Source organism: Cucumis sativus, chromosome 6, assembly GCF_000004075.3.
Source record: "Cucumis sativus cultivar 9930 chromosome 6, Cucumber_9930_V3, whole genome shotgun sequence".
Classification (NCBI taxonomy): domain Eukaryota; kingdom Viridiplantae; phylum Streptophyta; class Magnoliopsida; order Cucurbitales; family Cucurbitaceae; genus Cucumis; species Cucumis sativus.
In genome coordinates, this window is record NC_026660.2 from 25,584,593 (window position 1) to 25,608,801 (window position 24,209).

At 33.3% G+C, this 24,209-nt stretch overlaps 3 protein-coding genes across 4 annotated transcripts; all 3 read right to left on the minus strand.

The window, feature by feature from the left end:
* Positions 1–1,815: 1,815 nt before the first annotated feature.
* On the minus strand, positions 1,816–2,992 carry LOC101214481 (ethylene-responsive transcription factor ERF011). Its single transcript, XM_004141859.3, has one exon. It carries the CDS (start codon positions 2,706–2,708, stop codon positions 2,187–2,189), a length of 522 nt encoding a protein of 173 aa, XP_004141907.1. The 5' UTR covers positions 2,709–2,992; the 3' UTR covers positions 1,816–2,186.
* A 7,175-nt stretch (positions 2,993–10,167) lies between these two features.
* Positions 10,168–16,230, minus strand: LOC105435908 (U1 small nuclear ribonucleoprotein A). 2 transcript variants are annotated; one of them, XM_011659573.2, is made up of 10 exons: positions 15,808–16,230; positions 13,900–13,962; positions 13,061–13,145; positions 12,889–12,957; positions 12,526–12,601; positions 12,243–12,294; positions 11,223–11,311; positions 11,067–11,136; positions 10,565–10,650; positions 10,168–10,466 (listed from the first exon to the last, which is right to left on the minus strand). In XM_011659573.2, the coding sequence occupies exons 1-10, from the start codon at positions 16,126–16,128 to the stop codon at positions 10,424–10,426; spliced, it is 954 nt and encodes a 317-aa protein (XP_011657875.1). In that variant the 5' UTR covers positions 16,129–16,230; the 3' UTR covers positions 10,168–10,423. The 2 variants fall into 2 exon arrangements, with proteins under 2 accessions (XP_011657875.1, XP_011657876.1); XM_011659574.2 differs by having other exon boundaries at positions 12,526–12,598; positions 15,808–16,229.
* A 2,604-nt stretch (positions 16,231–18,834) lies between these two features.
* Positions 18,835–22,479, minus strand: LOC101214244 (probable inactive receptor kinase At5g67200). Its single transcript, XM_004141858.3, has 2 exons — positions 20,796–22,479; positions 18,835–19,936 (listed from the first exon to the last, which is right to left on the minus strand). Exons 1-2 carry the CDS (start codon positions 22,216–22,218, stop codon positions 19,386–19,388), a joined length of 1,974 nt encoding a protein of 657 aa, XP_004141906.1. The 5' UTR covers positions 22,219–22,479; the 3' UTR covers positions 18,835–19,385.
* Between the last annotated feature and the right edge of the window lie 1,730 nt (positions 22,480–24,209).

Genomic DNA, 24,209 nt, shown 5'->3' on the forward strand with positions numbered 1-24,209 from the left:
TGATAAATTAAATTTTAAATCTAAAAAGTAATATTCTCCTCAAGCAAAGAGGAAAATAGAAGGTTTGTGTCATCGTCTTGCCGTAGAAGCAAAACTAATTCTAACAATCTTTAATTCTAAGTATGTAAAGTTATAACAATTAATATTTTGTTACAACAAATCTACCCTTGTAACCATAATATAGTACCGTTGGCTTCGGCTTTGGCTTTGAAAGGTAGTACATCATGTAGATTAATTAAGAGGTTGATTGGTTTTGGACGTCCAATTTCAAAGGCTTAAATTAAATCCACCCATTTCAATCAAAAGTAAATAGGCCATTCATTCATTGTAAACCAAAATTTGATGGGTGTCGGTTGTAAAATTCCTAAATTTGGAGAATTTTGCAATATTTGGATCAGTCCTACAACTTGAATCATTGATGATGGGGAAGACCCGAACAATACTTACTACACAAGTAACATTGCATCCCTCAAAATTAATTAAGCAATCAAATCTCAATTTGGGTGTCCCTGTTTAGAATCTAGAATAATTTGGTTTCTAAATGTGAAGGTCTTAAGCAGCCTTGTTGCAATTGGAGAGGAGAAATTGAGAAGCTAAAGAAAATGAAAGTAGGGTAAAACAGAATAGAAAGGGGTTGTAAGGGAAGGCTACAAAGGGGGCTGGGACCGCCCACACAACTCACCAACCGACTGTACTGGCGCTTCTTTTTAGCGTCCGGCTGGAGCTGGACCCTTGTCTCCAGTTCATTCAATCAAACACTTGCCACTACACAACCCCCATTCTCAAATATTTTATAAAATAAAATACAAGTTATGAATTATTGAAATAATTGATGGGAAGCAACATCCCAAGTTCCCAACAGAGAACCAATTTAAAAATAAATTTACATCGATAGAAATTAAAGTAAAAGGATTTGATCAACTCCGGCATTTCTGGACCAAACATTGTCCTCTACACTAAAGTTGTTACCAACAAAAGCATTGAATTTCTTCCCCATGGAAAACAGCTAATAACATTTAAACATATATTTAAAAACTAAAAACAAAAAACACATAGAACCAAAACCAAACCTCTAATTCTATTCGTTGTTCCTCGAGTGTTCCAACCCCCTTTTTTTTCTTTGACCACCTTCGCTAATTACAACACTAATTTGTTGAAAAACTCAACCATACAATCAAACAATCAAACAATTACAAATTTAACAATATTTCACCAACTTCCTAACCCCACGCTATTACCTTCTCTACTCATTTTATCAAAATACCCCTACCATTCTATAATATTTGACTTTTCTATCACATATACATATTTTTTTTTTTTTTGCCTTGGGGGTGGGTACATTGTACTAAAAATCAATAGGGGTGTGGAGTGGAACTGTCTGAATTTACAATTTATGTTGGTTAATAAAAACAAACTCATTTAATCATGCTGAAGAAACAGAAAATACCTAACTTCTCCAAAATTCTTATCACTTTAGTAGTTATACATGCTTTAGTGGTTACTGACTGAGGGTGTAGGAAGGAGGGAGGAGCCCCAATTGGTTGCTTTTTGTAGGTCCCTGCTGCCTCCTCCTCCCTCTAAAATTGTTGCAATCCTCCATTTTCCCTCCCTCCAACTTTTTCTTTTTCTTTTTCCTATCCCTTTCTCGAGAAAATCATTTTTTTTTCTTTTTTCATTTTCTCCCCTTATAAATTCCTCTTTGATTTCTCACGTCACGCCCATCCGATCCATCCATTCATTCCTCTTAATTTGTCAACAAAGTGGTGGAAAAAAAAAAAGTCTTTCATTTTTTTTTCTTTTTTGAGTCTTCTAAACTTGATTCCAGTTACACCAAGGAAGAAATTTTATCATTATCATCATTATCATCATTATCATCATTATCATAACTGGGTTCCTAAGTTAATGTACATTCATTCATAATCATAATATTACTACATGGGCCAAAATTTCTTTTTGGTTAAAGAAAGGAAAAAAAAAAAACTCATAAAGAAAATTAAAAAAAAAAAAAGAAAACAAAATAAGAAAAAAAAAAACCCTAGATGGAGGCGGCCTAAACAGAAATAGAGAGAGGCAAATCAGGGGACGGACGATGATCGGCGGTGACATACCTCGGCGGCGCATGTTGGCGCCTTTGAATAAGAGAAAAAAAATCCCCAATTCTTGAGTTGTTGAGTTTGAATTTCATTTCAGTGTCTCTCGACTCTCTCCCACTCGAACTCACCATCCCCTTCTTCATCTTCTTCTTCCGGGTCGGGTAATTTGTTCAAATCCACCCGATCCAAGAACCCACTGCACCCTTTCGTCTCTGGCGGAGATGCCGATGCGTGGGAATGATGGCTCCGACTCTGTTGACCTACGGAACTCTCCAGAGCATCCACTCTTGCCCCAACCTCCGTGGCTTTCTTCCGTATAGAAGCCGCCGACATATCCCCGGCGCCGGCGGTAATTCCACGGCCTTCCCCTGCCAACAACTCGGGAAAATTAAGCCTGGCAGAAGGGCCTCTGAGGTAAAAAACGGCGGTATCGTAGGCCCTGGCGGCGGCGACAGGAGAGGAGTAAGAGCCGAGCCAAATCCTAGAGCGTTTATTGGGCTCTCGAATCTCAGCCACCCACTTACCCCACTTCCTCATCCTTATCCCTTTGTAAAGCCTCTGATTGTCGAGGGCTGATCTTTTTCTGGTAGCTTCTGGTACTCCTCCGCCGTCCATGGCGATCGAATTCGAAATCTGAGGTGTCAGTTTGAGTAAAAGGAAGTAAACGAAATCGAAATCTTCATAGGAAAAAGAAAGGGAAAATATGGGTATGAATTTTGTGGAATAAGAGAAAAGGGTTTGGTTTTGGAGTGGGCATTTGTTTTTTGTTTTTCTTTTTTGGTTTGCGCTGTTCTTGTTTGAGGTTAATAGTAATGTCTAGTAGTAGTTTGCCACCAAGTTTGTCATCTCAATTACCCTCCACGTTGATATTTCTTTCTTCCTTTCCGTATCTCAACAAATTAGAAATTAAAATGCTTTATATTTATGTGCGCCTAAAGTGAAATTCACCGACAAAATCAAAATCTCACCCCCCCTTTTTTTCCAATAATTAAATTAATATTGTTTTCGGTAGTTGCATCTATTTTTAATCCATTCCAAACCTACCTATAAATATCCAAGTTTTAACAATTTATATGAATTCATTACTTTTATATTCTTCCATCACCCATTTACATATTATTCCAAATTAACATAATTCATACCTATCCATGGATACTATTTTCATTCATCTATTTTTGTAGTTACTAATTCATTTTCAAACTAAAATTTCTTTCTAGAAAATTAAGTTTTCCTTAACATTCCAAATAAAACATAATTTTAAAAACTAAATAGTAAAACAATGAGACCCACGTGTGAAAGTGTGTGCACAAGTTTATCATCTTCCTTCCCTTTCTCTTTTCTATATATGTTTTAACATGAGTCACAAATTTAGTTAGAAAAAACCAAGGAACCATAAATTTGTAAAATGAAATGAAAGAGTCGTAATTATTAGAGAAAAAAAAAATGTTGTTAGAAGGAAGGACATTTATTTATATTTATATTTATATTTAGTTAAATGTTTGAGATACGTACACACAACACACAACAACGTGAATAAAAATGAATAATGCCTACTTTAAAGGTTTCCACAGCTTTTCTTTTTTTATACATATTGTTCCAATCATCCATAAAACATTCAATTTTTCTTTTCAATAAACTACTTTTTTTGGTTATTGTGGTATGTCACGTGATATTTCAGTACCCTCTCCTCTCACCTCTCACCTCTCACCTCACTACGTTTCTCTTTTCTTAAATCTATAATTTATAATTTATACTACTCCTCTCTCTCTACTTTATCTATCTTTTTAAATTTTATTTATAATCTATTCAATTTGATCTCTAAATCATTTCAATACTTTTCTCTTCTTCAAACATTTGTAAGGAAATGTTTTTTTTATTATAGTTCAATTCAACCTACCCAACATAAAGTATGAATTCCTTAATTATGTAAGATGAAAAGAGAATACTTTGAGATTATGTCATTAGATACGCAATATTGGAACAAGGCCGGTTCCGTTGATCTGATTATATTTTCAAAACATTTGTGTTTGTTTAACATTTTTGTATTTTACTGTTTCTTAATATAAATTGAATGATAAAATGTTGAGAGTCAAACCTGATTTTGAATTACTTTCTGTTGATTTAATTATTTAATATATGGTGGAGCGTTAAAGAAAACGAGAGAAAAAAAAAAGGGCATAGGGTGGGGGAGATTAAAAATTGTATGTATTTATATAGTATGAAGTATTTGTTTGATTGGAATAAATTAATGTAATTGGTGGTAGTGGCGGTGGTGGAAGGGTGGGGGTGACTGTCATTTTGTGTGGAAGGTGAAGTGGACTGCTAATTTTATATATTACTTTCTACTTTCTCATTGTTTTGTGAACAAACTTTATATTTTCATTCTTCAATTTGATGCTACACCTTTCATTATTATTATTATTATTTTAGTAATTACTTCAAACCCTTGCCCACTTTGATATTTGTAGACAACTTTTAACTTCCCCTCCTAAATTTTGATAAAGCGGAGCGTTGAAAGAAAATATTTATGGATAATTATAGAAGGAGTGAGATTTTATTATATTTATAAATATTTGAAGTAATTTGTTGGATATAAAAAGAGGAAAAACATTTATAGAAAGTATAGAAAGTATAGAAAGTAATAAAGATTTGGATTAAGGTGTTATATTTAAAAAGAGGGAAACATTTATAGAAAGTATAGAAAGTAAATCTAGAAAAACCTAAAAAGTAACCAAAACGGTAATTGAGAAGAAAAAGGAAAGAAGGGGGGGAAGGTCGGTCGGTGGTCGGTGGGGGGATACCGTTGGGGGGGACGATTGACTTTTGATGCTCACGATAACGATATCTGAGGGACATGCTTTGTTCTTTCAATAATCCCTTTGCTTCTGTTTCCTCATTATTCAGACCCCATTTCGGTATTTCCTCTTCTCATCCTCTCCTTCAATTTTTATTTTTTATTTTTCTACATCAAAATTCCTTCATTTTCTTTCAAATATCTTCATTTTTTTTTATTTCAAAATACTGAACTTACATGTCTAAACATAGAACCTAATAGGTCTTCAAAAGCTTCTTCAACAACCAAAGGACTATTACATTCAAAATCTAACACATAATACTTGTAATTCAGCTACCTACCTCCTACATGCATCTTTTGAAATGGAAGAATTGATCAAAAAAAATTACCAAGATTATCAAGACTTATATTGTGAACATACAAGGACAATACGAGAAGGACACAACACCTAACTCACTCACTCAAGACACTTCTTTTTTCTTTTAAATATTATAACCTACATGAATTTGCAACAAATATATGAGTAGTTATATGGTTTAATTCTAATATCTTCTAATAGTTAGATTTTATCTTATAAATTCAAATTTATTCCGGAATTGGATGGAGATTAATATTTCAGGCTTAAAATTAAACTCACTTTTTTTTTCTTCTTAATATGAAGCTTTACACATGTAGTTTTATTGCAATAAATAAATCAATAGATAGATGGTCTAATTTTATTTAATGAGGGTTTGTTTGCTTATGTATGGACGATTCATTATGTGAGTTGTTTTCATTAAAAAGAATTACAAAATAAGGGTTATATTATATAATAGATTATGTGACGTATTATTATTTTAATAATAAATATCTTTAATTTTGAACGATATACTTTTAGTTTGACTCCAAATTAAATCTGATGTGTGTGGACATTATAATCCAAGCACATGCTACCACATCTCTTTTTTTACCCAATTGTATACAATACGAGATAAATATTGTAGGGCCACTCCTTGGGGTAAATTCTGTGCTCAAAGCATATATGGGTTAAATTCTTTTCCAAAATTTCAAATATTTTCATCTTTCATAACTAAACATACTTTTACAAAATGCATTTAATAATTCTTGGATTAGATAAAATACAAGTCAAACCATCATCCATGTTTGGCCTCAACTAGGAGATAAAGTTTAAAGACTCCCTAAATCATGAATTTTTAACAACTTTGAATCATGTTATTGATTAATATTTATAGAAGGGATAATCTTTTTTTTTTCCTATATGAGTTGGAGTTATATAAAACAATGAAATGAAAGCACGAAAACAAACAAAAAAAAATAATTAATTGATATGATTAAAGCTAGCTATAACAACAAATGTTTAATTAAATCTTTCCTCTAACGGTTCTAACGGTCCATGTCATTTGTTCTTTTAAGCTAAAAAGACTATTTAATAGACAATTTTATTACGAGACGAAATTAAAGATGGAACCATAATTGAGTTCCATAAATTATGATAAGGATGGTACAAATTTGGCATGTGCTTGGTAGTTTGAAGTCATAACTTCATGTATATATATATATAACATTTTTAATGTATAGCAACCTAAAATCTGTTAGAATTGATCAAATAGGATCAGCCCCAATTAATAAATAAATGAATAAAACGAGAGAATTATAACATACACAACATATAAACCATATAAAAGTATTATATACCACTGTATAACATATATAATACTTTTTCAAGTAAATACCAAAATAAAAATATGCACATCTAAACTTAAACTATATGTAAAAAGAAACATATATACACACACACACATTATCCAATTAAAGATTTAATAAATAAACCAAGTGCCTTTTTGTTATTCTCCCGAAGACTAAAGTTTTTGTCATGTTTTGGAATGACTATAACAAGACATTTCAACAATACAAATGTCAAGTTATTTATGGTCTCTTTTTCTTTCTTTATCTTTTCTTTTTCATTGTAAAGCAAAGGAAGTTAAGTAATGTTAACTACAAAACAAATTAAATTCAATAAGATTCAAAAATTTAAGAGAAAGGGAAAAAGAGATATGGACCACTGGGATTGGCCAATTAAACCATTATTCTAGTCGTGAAAATTTTGAGGAAACCTTAGTGAGATGAAATTAAAAAAGAAAATACACACATTTATAATATGATGATGATTACTAAAAGTGAAAATATGACAAATTTTGACATGATGAAAGCTTAGTTCTTTCTTTTTTTCTTTATCATTTTTTAGGCAGTTGACGTTTACATAATTTAATTTGAGTTTTTTTAACTCAATTGAAAAGTAAATTGTGATTTTTTCAAAAAAAAAAAAAAAGAAAAAAAGAAAAGGCTGGGTTTAGTGACTTTTAACTTTATATTCAATCAGATTTTGTTTTAGTTGAAAGAACGGAATTACTAAAAATAAATGTCTTATGAATGATAATGAGATCCCCACATATATATACATATAATTGATTAGTTAAGTGTTGTAAGAATTACAACACGTAGGTACGAGTTTTAATTTTAAAGGAAAAAAAAAATTGAAAGCTACTTTTATTTAATAATGTTAGAATTTGGTTTTTTTCCAAAGAAAAATGAATTATATTTTTAAATATAGCAAAAAAAAGAAAAAAGTATTTATTAAAGATAACATCATCAATTGGTTATCTGAAAAAATAGAATGCAATAAATAAAGTGGTTATGGTGTTGTTGGATGGATATGAAAGAAATGGACTTGAATTATGAATGTTTTTGGTTGTATTTGACTTTCAATTTTTAAATTTTGGCTATAATTTCACATTTCACATTTTAGTTGATGTTTAACACTGACATCTACACTTTATAACACAAAATATTAAATATTCTAACAAACTACTTAAACTTTTAATATAGCATAAATTTAATGAAATAAGTTTTTGTTATCAAGTGAGAAATTCACATTTAAAATAAGTTATGATCATTTATAATCGAATCAAAGAAAAATCATTTTTCTCATGTTACAATCATTTATATTCTTTTATCATGTTTACATGTTCTGAAATTTGAGAGTGATACTCATATTTACATGTTTTGAAATTTGAGAGTTATACTAAAATTTTTTAAATCACATTTTTCAAAACTTAATTTTATACTTTTAAATGTAATTTCAATATTATCAAATTTGATTTTAAATTATTAAAACTATACTTTACGCAATTTTAACAATTTCAATGTTCAACGTAGGATTATTCAAGTTAAAATAATTAAGCAGCAGAGTTTTTAAATTTAAATGTCTTAGTTTAATGTTCTAAGCTGAAAAGTGAATTTTGACTCCTCACATGTGTCATTTAAATTTTTTTTGAATTATTCTACATAATATTTTCCATATTACTATTTTTTGAGCATGAATAAATATGAAAAATATTATATAGGAATAATCCAACAAATAAAAAAACTCTAATTAATTTTAACATTGATAAAGAAAGAAAAATCAAAATTGCAGGAAGAAAGGTCAAATATTTGGCAAAGAGTACTACATGTTCTAAGTTGGAAGCTTTCTACATCACACTACTATTTAGAATCTCAAATTTTGAATACTGAATTTGATTTAGAGATATTTTAATGAACTCCATTTTTAGAAGTTGGATGTTCAATTCTCCACTGGTATTTGTTGTATAAAAATGAATTCTCAACCCTCCACTTATTTACTTGTGTATTCCTAGCTAACCCTTATCATAAATATTGTGGATTCTTTAGCATTTTAAGTGTTAACCGTGCCTTCTTTTGTTACGATCCATAACAATTAGGGTTAACCGTTTCTAAAAAGGTGTGAAATTCACAATTTCTTTAATTTGTTTTTGAACTAATCAATGAAAATCCTAAAAAATAATAATAATAATTTGTTTGAAAAGAAAAAAGAAAAAAAAAAGTGGTTTAATTCAGTGAACTTAGCTTTATAAAACACATGTGAGTGAAACATAAAGAGCATAAGTTTTGAAAAGTTGAGACAATGGATGTCTCAAATGTCAAAGAAGGTGCCAAAAATATCTCTCTTTTTCTTGATTTAGTCAATTTTCATCTTCAAATTTTAAGGTCATTGAAACTTCTAACTTAGAAGGGGTGGAATTAAAATCCCATTGCTACAAAGTTAGAATTAAAAAAACACAAACAAATAAATTCAATCGGTATTTGAACATAATCAAATTAAGCGACAAGACAACATCATAACTAATATAATTTTATAGCTCCATTTCAATTAGCTATTTTACCCACTTCCAATTCCTATTTCGATTACCATCCTTAATCACATGATTCAAAACATAATTTGAACATTAGTTTTCCTGAGAAAAAAAAAAAGAGAGAAATTTGGGAACTACTCATCTCATCTGGGTTTTGTGCAATGAGGTAAGTAAAAAGATAAGTTATTATATTCATTAATTGTCTGAGTTTGCATCTTTGACAATGGCTTCCTAACAAATACTAAACAACTACTAAAGTCAGCACTCAGCAGATGGGACAATAAGTATCAGCCATTCTCACCTTATTTATTTTTTTTCCTTTTCTTTTACAAGCGAGTCAACATTCAAATCACACATCTTTTAACACAAAATATAATACCTTATCTTATTTCAGAGTTCAGACAGTTAAAAATAAACGAACAAGATTCAAAATACTACTATATACAACATTTTAAAAATTTATAAATATTTCAAAGTTTATCAACAGCGGAAGTTAACAATATTTCAACTTTTATCACAAGTAGACACCTTCAAAGATAGAAGTTAAAATATTGCTATATTTTGTAAATATTTTTATTCATTTTGCTAAATTTGAAAACACCCTAAACCTACTATTTTAGAAAAACATTTAATAGAAGGGCGAAAGAATCTTCAGATATGTGATAAATGAAAGAAAATATATATATTCTATAATTAATGAAAAAAAATTTAGTGCAACTAAAAAATTTTGGTATTTAAAGCAATTTTTTCTAAAACGTATAAGATATAAAAACACTTTTTAAAAGATATATAAACACTATACCCAAAAGACCTCTGAAGAATAACTCAATTTCAACAACTAGTTCCAATCCAGTTAAGGATTTTGATGATATTAAAGCTCCATAATTAGATATGATTCACTGAATTTAGAAATGAAAATTGAATTAACCACACACACAAAAAAAAAAAAAAAGTGGGTTGACCATAATATTACAATACCTATCCAAACGAATCTACGTTATCCGGCTCCAAAGGAAACTACTTTTTTTTTTTCTGGCATGTTAGTGGAAAAGATACTCTTTATCAGTAATAAATGTAGAACTAATGGGGCTCTGAAGATATTAAAAAAAAAATTGAAGTTTAAGACTGAGAAGGCAGCATTTGATACAATGAAAAAAAAATATGGGAATGGTATATGTTGTTAATTTCCTCATCTACATAAGGGTACAAGTAATGCACTACTTCTGACCTTCATAAACCATTGTAGGCACATGGCCTGAGGGAGGGGTCTCTATTTTCTTCCTTAGTTGGCTCCAGTCCTTACTGAATGCAAGAATTGTTTTTATTCATTTCGGTTTCTTCCGCATACCCATTCTTGATTTTGCGTATCTAAATGTTGGGTTAAGCAAAATATTTGAAGGCACGATGTAGTAACAGTACAATTGTAAAGAATTCTTTTTTCAAAAAATAAACTTGTAAAAGGATACTCCAACCGCATGCCCTCCCCAGGAGGTGATGAGTATAGAATTGAGCCTTGCAGATGGTTCAGAGCTCCAGTTGAACAGGCCGTATCCTGCACACATTGTAACTCCACATTTCACACAACATAACAATGGAAGACCCAGATACCTTTTCCATTTAAAGAAAAAACTTGGTCTCCCTTTTAAATAAATACTACGTGAAAGATTTAATTAATGGCCTGAACTTGAAACAATGGAAGCAACAGACCAAAATAGAACTTCCAATATTATTTTTACACCAATAAAAAGTTCCCGGGAGTATCTAAAAAGCAACAAGTTGAGTGAATGTTCAGGGAAATAAAAAATACAAAGCTATAAGCGTGATGATGTGGGTAGTGCAGATAGTCTGCACATAACTAATTGAAAAAAACCGCAGAATGGAGTCTGATTTATGAATTTCAATGCTAAGTAGAAAAAGATTCATCAGCTAGAGAAAAATATAATTGAGAAGAGGAAGGGCACTCCTAACCTGAAAATCAACAAAAGCAACTGGGGCTCCATACGTGCTCTGCATTTTTAGTTTTAAGAATCCCGGGCATCTGGTGGGAATTATCAAAGAAACAGATGATGCATGTTCTTACATGTTCAGAACATAACCTAAATAATGTACACTAAAGTTATTAACCTCAAAAAAATTTGAATAAGCTCTTGTTCGGTGCAACCTGGCCCTAGATTTGCCACAAAAAGTGTTGGACATGGGGGATTTTGAGGAATCTGAACATGAAGAAAAATTCACCTAAAGTTAACAGGATTCACCAAATACATTGTGCTACAAATTGTTTTTCAAACATAACTAAATAATTTTGACCATAGGTGACTGTATTTATGCATAAATACAAAATGTCATGGCAGAATTGTACTGCAATACATACAACATTCAATAATTTATGATTCTTTACATTCTGTTCATGAGAAAATCTTCAAGTACACCAGCGTTAATATGGTTGCAGCTTTTCTTTTATTTAATATGGTCGCAGCCTTATTCCCAGAATTCTAATTTCCCAGCTCTCGAAAAGAGATGATAAAAGATCAAAGAAATAAGTGCAAATATTATTGTAGAAGTTCAAGGTAAATAAATTTTACCCAATCCTGGTTCTAGTAGTTAAGCCTGCCTACATAATTATTTTGAAATGGGAAAATTAACTTTTCACTAAACGTACAAAAAGAAACCCACAAAAAGGCCAAACAAGAAGTGTGAAATACAAAGCAACCTACAAGAAAGAACTCAAACTATGGTAATACAAAAGAAAACAATTAAAAATTATCAATTACGAGCCAGTTTGAGGGCATTAGAGTGTGACATATCCACTCCCACAACCTATCTACCCTCAAAACCATTCTATACCTTTTCATCAAGATAAACCACAGTACAACAATGGAGCCCATAGAGTCATTGGACAATAAAAATTTAAAGGAAAATACAGTCAATTTCAAGTGGATAGAAAATGAAAAGTAAAATAGTTTTAGCTGATGGTGCGAATTGTTATCCCAATTTGGTATATAATTAAGTTAAAAAATTACTTGCTACTTATAATGGGATAAACAATTCAATTATTGGTCATATAATTCTTTTGGGACAGAGAGAGGATGTATGGCAGCTTATAGGGACTGAAGAATCGTAGATTGTAACATAGAGGAGCCTTACCACATTTGCAGCCACTGTATCGTTTACAGTTTTGTTATCAAAGCTTCCATGGCTGATGATAGAAAGTACTAGTTAGTTAGAACTTAGAAGAAGAAACATAACAAAGCAAGTATACAAAAGTTAAAAACCTAACACAGGAGTCAGGGCGTATAGTAAGAGCCTTTTACTGAAGCCCTTGGACACATTCTACTAGTGATTACTGTTTGACAATAATGTATAAGCTTCACATAAGCTTGTAATTAACCATTTCAATAATAAAGATGTGCTAAGTAGTGCAGATGACCTTTGTGCAGATGGATAACCAATCGTGTTGTAAGCAGAATTACCCATTCCAGACATGTGAGTGCTGCCAAGACCTGCTAGTGCCCCAAGCGTGCAAAACATGTGCAAAATGAGCTTTTAGAATAATGTGTCCTCTGCGTGACTAATCAATTACTCCTTACCCCAGGAGTTTGTACAGACAGCGCATAATCATCCTCAAATAAATCAGAGGGGGCAGATTTATACATTAAAAATAAGCATAATAATAGATACCCTAAGGGGCATCAAGAGAACAGAGAATTTATTTTATTTTATTATTATTTTTCAAAAGAGCTTGTATAAGAAATAGCTTACAAGCACAAGAAGTGCTAGGAAATCATCTTACCAGGATCAGGAGTACTCCTTGGAATGATAGAGACTTTAGCTTTCTTATCTGATCCATATCTTTCCTCCTCTAACCATTTGATGAACACATCAAGAAAATATTCCGAACTGGTTATATGACTAAATAAAATATAAATATAAGTTTGTAGTAGAAGAGCCATCAAGATATGTACCTGTCCTCGTCCGTTTTGATCTTGAATTAGATTTAGCCAAATCAACATACAGCACTGACTGCTTCTCAAGATCAAACACCATGCCCTACAACAAAGAGCAACCAATTGTTTAAATAATCCAATGTGATACATTAACCCATAGTAAAAATCTTTTTATCTCCATCCTTGCAATTTCTAATTTTATAAGCTGCCAAGAAGGTAACCCAAAAAACTCTCTAACCCCTTGGTACAATTATTATTAGCAGCATCAAAAGAACAACCAAGCAATTGAAAGCAAAAATGCTAAAGAAAAAAAAGGATGAATTACTCCATGAGGCTTAGGGTTTGCCTCAATTTAGTTCCTAGGTTTTAAAATTAAACAATCAAGTCCCAAAGCTAGGAAATAGTTCAATTTAGTTCCTAGGTTAACAGCTCCAATGCAGAGATGATGTGGCATAATAAAAATAATTATAAGAAGAAAATAATAATAATAATTTAGAGATAAACAAAAAACTCTCTCGACCTCTACCTACCCCCTTTGGCCCTTCCCTTTCCCCTCCCCTCCGGCCCCTTCCTCTTTCTCCACTCAGTTGCTGCCCATCCACTGATGTAACCTCTTCCCTCCACCTCCTATCATAGATCTGCATCTCTCTTACAAATCTAAATTGTAATGTCTTCTTCTTGTCGTTCTTCCATCACTTTTTCATCGCAACCTCTCTTCTTTATTTTTCTTCTTACTTCACTCCACACCCCCATCATGCCTTTCTTCCAAGTTCCTTTTATCTAATTCCTTCGATCATCAAAATGATTTTCTTAACAAAAGAACTTGGAATACAGAAGCAAGGAACAAGCACACTTACATTTACAGCATGCATTGCACCAACGGCAGACTGCTGGTCTGAGAATACAGCAAATGCAAATGGCTGTAACCACACCAAAAAAATTGTAAGAAAATTCGTACATAACACTAATCAATAAAGTAACACAAGCGGTGATAGGTAAGCTGTATACGTAAGATATTACATGAGAGTGCAAAAAGAATATTACAATCTTTTAAAAGTTCAAGTGACAGTCATAGGCACAAAGTACACATATTTGAATAGTATTTGCACAAATTTACTACAATTTATTGCAGAAATATAGATTGTAGGTTGGAAAATATGAAAAGCTGGTATATTGCCTTTACCAATACCAATAAAGCTCCCAAGCTTTCATTTTCAATATTAACTGGATTTGAAACTACAGATTAACATAGCATTTGCAGTTGAAAACATGGGATATTAACATATCAGTTTATGCTTCGTCTCCATACATCTTGACTTGGTCAAAATATAGAGACTAATTCCACCATTCCCAGAACCTAAGAGTACATCGCCTAACTTGAGAACCCTTAAACATAGATACTAAACACAAATACAATGCAATCATGTTTAAGCATTGCCAAAAAAATATTTCAGGTTGTTGTCTTGATAACAAAACACATACGTCCTATTACAAGCCACTATCTTCCAATTAAATGCAACAAAAGAAAGAAACATCATTTTTTTTTAATAATAACAACTACTTTCATTGAAACTAAATGAAAGAACAAAAAGGCATACAGGGGGAACCCACTAAAGAAAGGTGCCCCAAGTAAATAGGTATAGATGATCTTTAAAAATCGAAGCCCAAATAGAAACACCAAATCTAACACAAACGACCAAATATTGCTAGGATCCCTCTCCAACCCACTAAACACTTTGCTATTTTGTTCTCCCAAAAGATCCCACAAAATAGCACACCCCACAAAGCCAACAAAACAACTCTTCTCACAATAAAACAGATGAAGGAAGAACTCGCTGATCGTGTTGATAATGTCCCTACGTTGAGCTAGCGAGAACATAAGAAGCACAAATACGGATATAGGCCAAAGATAGAATCCATAGATATGGCAATATGTCAATTTTGTAAAATTTTGTTAATATAAAATGTTTGCATCCCACTAAAACTCAGTAGGCCAAAGGAGTCTACTATGCATCAGATTTCACATTGCCATCGGTATTAGGCTATAAGCAGCTGTATTGGTACCAATATTCATAATGACATTCCGTTAGAATTTGACACAGCACATCTATAGTTCATTTAACAATCTCACAGTGGGCATGGGCGAGTTTCAAGGGATGTTGAATTAAGTTTTGAGAAATAAATTCCTTCGTTTATGTCCATGAGTGCTGGGACTAGTTGCACACACTTCGTGTCCTGCTAACACAACAACATTTGGGTGCCAAAAAAAGAAAAAATCTCAGGTAAATGCCCCAAAAAACCAGGTCCAAGCTAATTTCGTTTAACCATTATCATCTTCAACTTCTTCAAAAGTCAGAACTCGGAAAGATTCAGGTATCTAGCCAGAATTGTCTATGAACCGGAGTTTGATTGATAAGGACAACCAAACCTCCACCTATCTTTACAATTGTATGATATAGCAGCATAAACTGTCAAAGCTTTGCTTTTGGAACCACCCAATTGCCCACACTTCATACCCATGATCATTTAGTATTTGTTTGTAATCACTTCATGTGGGACTTTTGTTTGTACAATCCTAACATTAATCTCCATCTTTGATACGAAAGCAACTGAATGCCCACGAATTTAAGCTAAGCGTATTTTAAAAAGTGTAGGCACCCAGGCACCTAAATCAGAAACAATTCACACTCGGAAGAAAAAGACAAAATCCATTAAAAAAAAAAAAATCAAAACACCAACAACAACGATTTTGCAAAATAGAAGACCTGGGTCGTCTGCGTGGGGGTCCGAAGATGAGAGGACTCGTATCCCGGAAACTCCCGGAAGAGATTGTAAATTTCTCGGGGCTTGACATCTTCAGGAAGACCAGCTATGAATAGGGTACGGACCTCATTGATGGAGGTTGTGTGAGGTAAAAGAGGTAAGGCATAGGAAGCGAAGGTGGACGGGTGTTGAGAGAGGTAATGCTGAGACGGGGGTGCTGAAGGAGGAGGAGGCACCTGGTAATAGGGATAGTGAGGAGGTTCAAGACCAGAAGGCTGCGGCGGTGGTTGCGGTGGCGGATAGTAGCTCGTCATGTCGTCCATCGGAGTGCTGTTACCTCCGAGTCTCTGACCAAGTAGCGAGAGAGAGAGAGCGAGAGAGAGAAAGAGAGCTGGTAGCCCTGAATTATGGGTCGGATTCCTTCAATTGTGATAAACCATTGTCCATCAAAACTCAAATGGGCTCACAATTAAACGCCAAATTCCCAATGGCCCAATTTCAGTCCACTGTATTGTTTTTCAACTAACAACCTTAACCTTAGCCGATGGGATAACAACACATATGGCTTTAATAAACTCCAAAATGTTGTTGTTGCTTCATTTTGTTTTTGGATATAATCTTTCTTATTAGATGAGGCCGTGGGGTTGGCTGCTGGGCAAAGGGCTGCGACTCCTCCAATTGATCGTTGGGTATGACCGCCATGCAGTGCCTTCAACTTAAATGTTGACGCATCTTTGGCTTATCTCGCAAGGATGGTTTTGGGTTGGTGGTCACAGATGCACATGGAGTTATGGTCATACGTCTTGGGCTTGCAAGGATGAGTTTGGGTTTGTGGTTAGAGATGCACATGGAGCTATGGTCATGTAGCTAGATTTATCGAGGGTTTGGTTGATGTGTTTGAAGCCAATCTTTATTGTTGGGTTTTCAAGTGTGTGTGAGATGAACTTACAACCTATTTGAGTTGGGTTTGATTCACAAACAAATATCATAAGTGCAAAATCACGACTATTTGAGTAATTCCATGTTGGGTTCTTATGGCATAAATTATGGATCTCGTCGGTCGAATTAATGTCCATGTGTACTACATTTCAATGACTTCAAATGGTGTGACTCATTGCCTTGTCAGGTGGACTTCAACCAATGTTAAGCTAGTTACAATGATGGTTGTTTCCACTTGGTGTGACATATTTTGGAGGGTGATAGTTATTGTGTAACCTAGGGTCTCGTTAGTTTTGGTTTTTGTTTTTTTTTTTATCTTATTAGATGTTGAAGGTTGGATCTCTCATTTTATCAAATATTATACTAAAGAATATAAGATGGAAACATTCTCAATCATGTTGGCCTATAGTGATTGTATTGTTATTTTGGATATATGCTTGCCAGTTACAAAACAAGCTTTTTTGGACTATATTTATTTTGTGTTTTTAAAATTTAAAATTTTCTAATTTTTTGTTTTGGGAAGGAAAAATGAATGTTAACCCTTTATTTTTCTTCCTACTTTGTTCCATTGTGTAACATATGGTCTCATATTAGTTTTAAATAACTGGTTGATTTATTTTATTTCGTATAAAATGAATATCAATATGTTTTTATAGTATTATTTAGTCTAATAATATATGTATGGGTGATGATTGATTGTGGCTAAGAGTTTTGAGAATGGTGTCTCACTTTTCCAAAATTATTAGAAAATAAAAACACCTTTCTATGGTATTATATTTTATTGTTTTGAGAAGAGAAAGTTACAAATTTACCGAAAGAAATGAAGCAACATTCCCCCAAATCACCCCTGTTTTTATACACATTTCAAGTTTACCATATTTTGGCTTCAGTCTCAATATCTGACAAGACAACACATTATATGTCTTTCTTTCTCTTGACAACATACATAATCATATATAACATTTATTTCCCGAAAAGATTTCTTTCAAACATATTTGAAATTGTAAAATTGAATACTTTTTTCATGTCAAATTAATTTCAAAAGCATTATGAGCTGCCATATTTAAAACTATCAAATTGCATATATTTAATTTATAAACTTTGAATAGGAAGTTTTCATTTTAATGTAAATGTGTGATGTTGATAATTATGGTATCAGGGTGGGGTTCGGACGAGAATCGTCTTCCTTTAAGTACATAAGGTTTCTTTTTATTCTTTCTTCTCATCTTCAACCTAAATGGGAATTTTTGCTCCTGCCCTACGACAATTGGCCCACTCAGAAAATGAACAGTCTCTATAAACACAAACATATGGTATCACACACCATGTGATTTCTCAGTTTTTAAGATAATGTTGGTCTTTGTCTTTTTAGTTATTGTTATAAAACTCAAGCCAGAGAGTGTTGGGGGCAATTATCAAAAGTAGCGAAAAAATCGTATTTCATGAAGAGTATCCTCTTTATAATAAGCAAGTTTGTGTGCTATTTCGATTGAGATCGATACAAAATCCAAGTTAAGATAGGGGTATCGATCCAAGATAGGATAGGGATACAAACGTGGAAGAGAATCAAGATAAGACTTAGAGAAGAGAAAGGTGTATTTCGGGGTTTGAATTACTCGTTATACTAGATGATTATTATTATATGTGTTTATAGTGCAAAGTTTATTTTGGATACGAAATGGTACACATCACAACAAGCGGTGAAAGTTAGAACAAATAGGAAATATTATTATGAGAAATCGTAGTGGACTATAACTCACCACCCAAACACCCACTAAAATTTTATATTGTTATGGTTTTCTAATAAAATTTGAAGGGCCTTTTTCAAGTAGAAGATAAATGTAAAGATTTACATTAAGAAAATCTAGTGTCAACGATAACAGAATTGTTGATCAAACATAATGCAAGAATAATCAACTAAAACAATCATTCTGTTTTATCTCTGCATTCGTATTCATCTCTGTTGTAGTTGTGACTCAAATTCTACGTAAAGAAATGGTGATTTGTATGTGTTACTAAAACAATTGTAAAAAAATTGGTGATATTTGTAAAAGATAAAACTAATTTTTGATATATAGAACCATCATAAGTGTTGTGCATCAATGACTGCATTTAATTCCAATTCCAAGATATCCAAACAAACAAAACCCAGCTGTCAGTCACTTACACTGCATTTTAAGTTTCATAAGGTCAAAATGTCATTTTCTTACCATCTAAGTCTACACACCACAGTACAGGCTTCCTGAAACCCTATTAAACAAAAACAATAAAATCTTGTTAAAATACAATGAAAACATGTAGAGAGATTGTAATTACAATTCCTTGTTTTTGTTATTCCAAGGCCATTTCTGAAGCCTACACATTGATGGCTCCAGTTCTTCCCAACAGACACAACCAATGTTTCTCTCTTCCCAAAAACACTGAAGACGATTTTGTCCACTCAATCTTCAAGTTGAAGACGTTAATCTGAAATTCTTGGAAAACTCCATCAAGGTCTCCGCATGGATTATGATTATTATGGGATTATCTTCCTTGTACTCAAATATTTTCAGACCGAGCTATTGAAAAATTTGACCGAGTCAAATGACAATATACAGTTGATAAGTTTCTCTTCTTCTTCTTTTTGGGGTCAAAGAACCGTTTAAAAGCCACTAGATTCACTGTCCTCTGTCATGACACTCTCTTTAATCTCCAGTATCATCTTCAAAACTTGCCACATGGCTGGCCTCTGTTCCGGCGATGTAGTACTGCAGATGCTAGCTACCTCAGTAAGCATTCCAAGTTGGTTACTATCCCCACCATCATCTTCTCTAACTACTCTCACCCATTCTGGCATGTCAGTTGGCTCAAGAAATGGATGGTGTGCAGGATGTCTTCCTGTCAAAAGCTCAAGCAAAAGGACGCCGTACGCATAGACATCGCTCTTCTGTGTTGCATTCCGGCTCGACTTGCGAGTTTCAGGGGCATGGTACCGTGAACAATCTGGATCTTCATAGGCCTCTGCCAGAGCAGAAAGGCCATAGTCTGTGAGACAGGCCTCAAACTCTGCACCAAGAAGAACATTACTAGACTTTAAGTTGCCATGGATTAACCTCGAAGCTTGATGAATATAGGCAATGCCCTGAGCTAAGTCTTCTGCAATCTTCAAGCATGATGTCCAGTGTAAAGGCTTAGCCCTTGCTGATCTTGAACCTACCCACCAACACAGTTGGTTAGAAGTAATGAAATCAAAAAGAAATGACAAAAGTGCAATTTAGAACTAATACAGCTTCCTCAACTATTCCTTTTGAAGCATGAATATGAAAAAACTTGCACGTTTTCTCCTTCTACATATTCTCTAAGAACAAAACCATCCTTATTCAAAATAGGGCGGGGGGGGGGGGGGGGGGTGATGCATCAAAACTAAAAAATCACCATACTGGCTATCCAAGATTTAGAGTAACCAACTAAACTTAATGCCAGAAAGAGAAATGTTGGTATTATTAGTAAACAAATATTCTGCAGTGTTATTTGGCCGCTTCCCATATGCAATGTCTGGTAACAATTCAAAATCTACAATGCAAGACAAATTTGCAAGCTTTCGGATGGGAAAAGGGGCCATGTACTGATGGACATTTACCCTGTGGCTGTAATCCACCAATATACTGAAATTTGGATTTAATTCACAGCCAGGCAACGATTTGGTCCATTCTTTGGCGTCATTGCCAGCATTGGCAAAATCGCACATACAGCCGGAAGGATTATTATTAAAACAGAGTTTGGCAGAAGTGCAGAACCAGCCAGCATCACCGACTCATCCATTGGCAGACAGAGATCTACTATACCATAAATAATCTCGTAATCACACATCGAAAATGAAAGAGATAAAAAAAAATACCCTGTATATATTTTCTTTTACCCCAATCGGACCCACCAACGTCAAACATTTCTGAATTCGACTCGTGAACCGTGAACACACTCGTGAATTGATCAAACCCAGAAAGGAAATTCAACAAGCAAATGCTTAATAAGTTTAGTTTCAACAAGTAAATGCCTAATAAGCTTAACTCACCGTGAATGAGGTTGTAAAGACTGCCATTAGGTTGGTAATCGTACACCACTAGTCTCTCTCCCTTCGCTTGGAAATATGCCCTAACTGGTACCAAATTAGGATGACGAAGGGCACCCACTGCTCCCAAATGCCGGTCGAACACTTCGCTGCTGGTCGTAGCGGTCTTAGTAGCGTCAAGACGTTTCACCGTTACGATGAGCTGGTTGCAGAGCACTGCTTTGTATGTAGTTCCCATTGTGCCTCTGCCGAGCAGCTCGGCCGAAGCCCTCATTAACTGCTCTAAGTTGAATAATTCTGCTTCCCCTTCACAAAATATAAGATTACCACTCTTATGGGTTTTTTGCATTTCTTCACTTCCTTTCACTTTGGCTATAAATTCGCCCTTCCCCTCGAGTCGGTCGTTCATTGCGGAAGCTGTGGAAAAATTAGTTTCGGTTTCGAACTGCGGCATTGCCCGCTTCGACGTAGTTTGACTTCTTTGGGTTCTAGCAGCTACATAGAAACATAAAACACCGGCTACTAAAACTGCAGCGCCGACTGAAAGCCCCAAAATCATACCGGTTTCTTTGTGCTTAGCATGAGTAACTGGAGAGAAAAGTACGTCCTGTGACTGTGCGCTTTGGACGGAAGGGATAGAAGGTGGCGGAGTGGCATTGGAAGTTTCAAAGAACGGAGCGGGTGAATGACATGCCTTGTTAACGATCTCCCCACAGAGATCTGGGTTCCAGAAAAACGACGACGTGTTGAAACGCGACAGAGTAGGGGTAACTGGAATTTGTCCGGTCAGGTTGTTCCCCGTGACATTGAGGACCTCAAGGAATGACTGATTTAGAGGAGGAATACTTCCATTGAAACCATTCCATTCGAGCCGAAGAGTAATGAGCCGGTCCAAGGAGGAAAGCCTCACCGGGAGTGGACCCGTAAACCTATTATAGGAAAGATCAAGAGTCTGAAGCCGATGAAGAGTAAGAATCGACGGCGGAAATGACCCAACGAAGGAGTTTCGTCCAAGAAACAGAGATTTAAGATTGAAGAGTCTGGATAAGTCCGGAATGGGTCCTTCGAGAGAGTTATTATGCAGGCTGAGAATCCGAAGCTGGTCGAGCTGAGACACTGTATTTGGAGCCAATGTCCCTCGGAGACCAAAGGATTGAAGAACCAGTCGAACAACACGACCCTGAACGCACTTCACACCCTGCCATTGGCAGTAATCAAAGCGTTCATTAAGAGTGTAAAGAAGCTTGTTGTTCAAGTCGGCTTTGGACTTGAAGGAAAGAAGAGAAACGGCGTCGGAGGGCAGCAGTAAGTCTTCCGGCGGAATTTGAAAGTCAAACCCAGAGGCGGAAGTAAAGAAGGGAAAAAAGAGAAGAAAAGAACAGAAAAGTGAAGGAGAAGGAAGAAATGTGGGAAGGTTTGGGTTCATTGTCCCGACGGGAGCTCGGAGGCGAGACGGGGGCGGTGAGAAAGAAGGAAGTGGTGGAGAGAAGCGAAGTAACGGGGAGCAGCTGGGCCTTTTATGAAAGAAGCACTTTCTGGAGGAAATCACGTGAGGTGGGTCGTAGGGAGTGGAAGAAAATTGTTGCCAAGCGTTGGACTCCAATCACCAACCAAAAATTCTATTTCCAATTTTTGAATATTCATATTCATAATCTTTTTCTTTTTCTTTTTCTTTTTCTTTCTCTCTTCATAAATTCATGTCAAACAAAATAAAGGAACATTGTTTTCTTTTCTCACCTCCTACTCTTTCATATGCTTTCAATTGTTACTTCATAGTTTTATAATTTTATAACCATTAAACATGAAAATACAAAATTTAACAAGTGGAAACGAAGAAAATGTTTGTGGTAAATAATCAATTTAATCATATATGACATGTGAGCTTCCAGTACTTTCCATTCAAAAGTTTTATAAACTATAATTTTCAAATTCAACATTATACCTGAATCTTTCCTTTTTTTTTAAATAAAAATTGATGTTATAACAAAAAAAAAAAAAAAAAAAGATTCCTAACAAGTTTTTCGTAATTTGGGAATGATTTGTGATTTCTTTTTTCTCATTGTTTCTGTGGTTGGTAAGTGTTGTATTCCATACTTAAGCTATATTTATTTAAAAATTATCAAGTAAATTAAGACTTGTTAAATAGTAATTAACGAACTAAATTGACGTAATAAATAAATTATGTAAATGTTTAGCCAAGAAAGAAAAAAAAAAGTTATGCGGATGCTTTTTTCTAAAATAAAGTTGGAAACACTTTTAATAAAGCACCTGTATAACCTAGCAAGTTTAAAATAAAATAAGAAAAAGAAAAATCTAAAACGACTTTTTTTTCCCTTTTTTGAGTACTAATCTAAAGACTTCATCCAATCAGATTGTTTTTAATGCTTTAGAAATGTTTAAAAACAACTTTATTTTCAACATCAACCAAGTTTTTAATTATCACGAAAGTGTCATATAAGTAAGTATACAAAGATGTATATTAATATAATTGACGATGATAGATTAAGTTCGTGGAAGAGTTGTTTTCAAAAATTAAAAATTAAAATTGTTGGTTCAAATTATAATTTATTTTAATTTTATGTATTTTTAAATGTTCAATGGTAGTCTTCTTAAATATAATCCCTGTTAATTTCATGAATATAATTTCCCAACACATATGATCGGAATAAAATAATAAAAAAAAATTGCATAGATGACAAAAAAATATTTTAGAAATATAGTAGCACATCTAGTTCATGTATGACAAATTTGACTATTATATAATTATTCAGTTTTAAATTTGCTATTTTTACAATTTAGTGATATGAATCTTATTAATATAAACTTTTTTTTTGTTATTTTTGTAAACATTTTATAAATTAAAGTAAAAGTAAAAATAAAAAAGTTTTTAGGGTAGAATTGTAAGTGTTTTTTAAATTGTATTTAATCCATCTAACTATTTTAAAATGTTTCCCTTTCAAATTTGGCGTTGTATCGTGACTACAAATTTATCTTAATTTGTACCTTAAACTCATAAAATTTCGATAATGTTAGTTGAGTTGCTTTATTGATTTTTGTCCCTTCAACTCTTAAATTTGTTAGGTTGGATTATAAATATAAACAAGTGAGGTTAATTGTTACTCTCCATTATGTTTTTAATATATATATATATTTATTTATTAAGATAAACTTCTTAAAAATGAAATTCTGAAGGAAAAAACACAAACAAACAAATATGACCAATACCAACATTAACCATTAAACTTTAGCAAAATTCACAAATCTTAAAAGAAAAGAACACTATAAGAAATATCTGATGGGTATAATCAACTATAATTACTATAGACTATCATCTTATTTTTTATATAAACCATTTTAATGTTTCTAGATTTTAATTACATTGGTACCTAATTTGTTTTTCATTTTATTAAACTAATT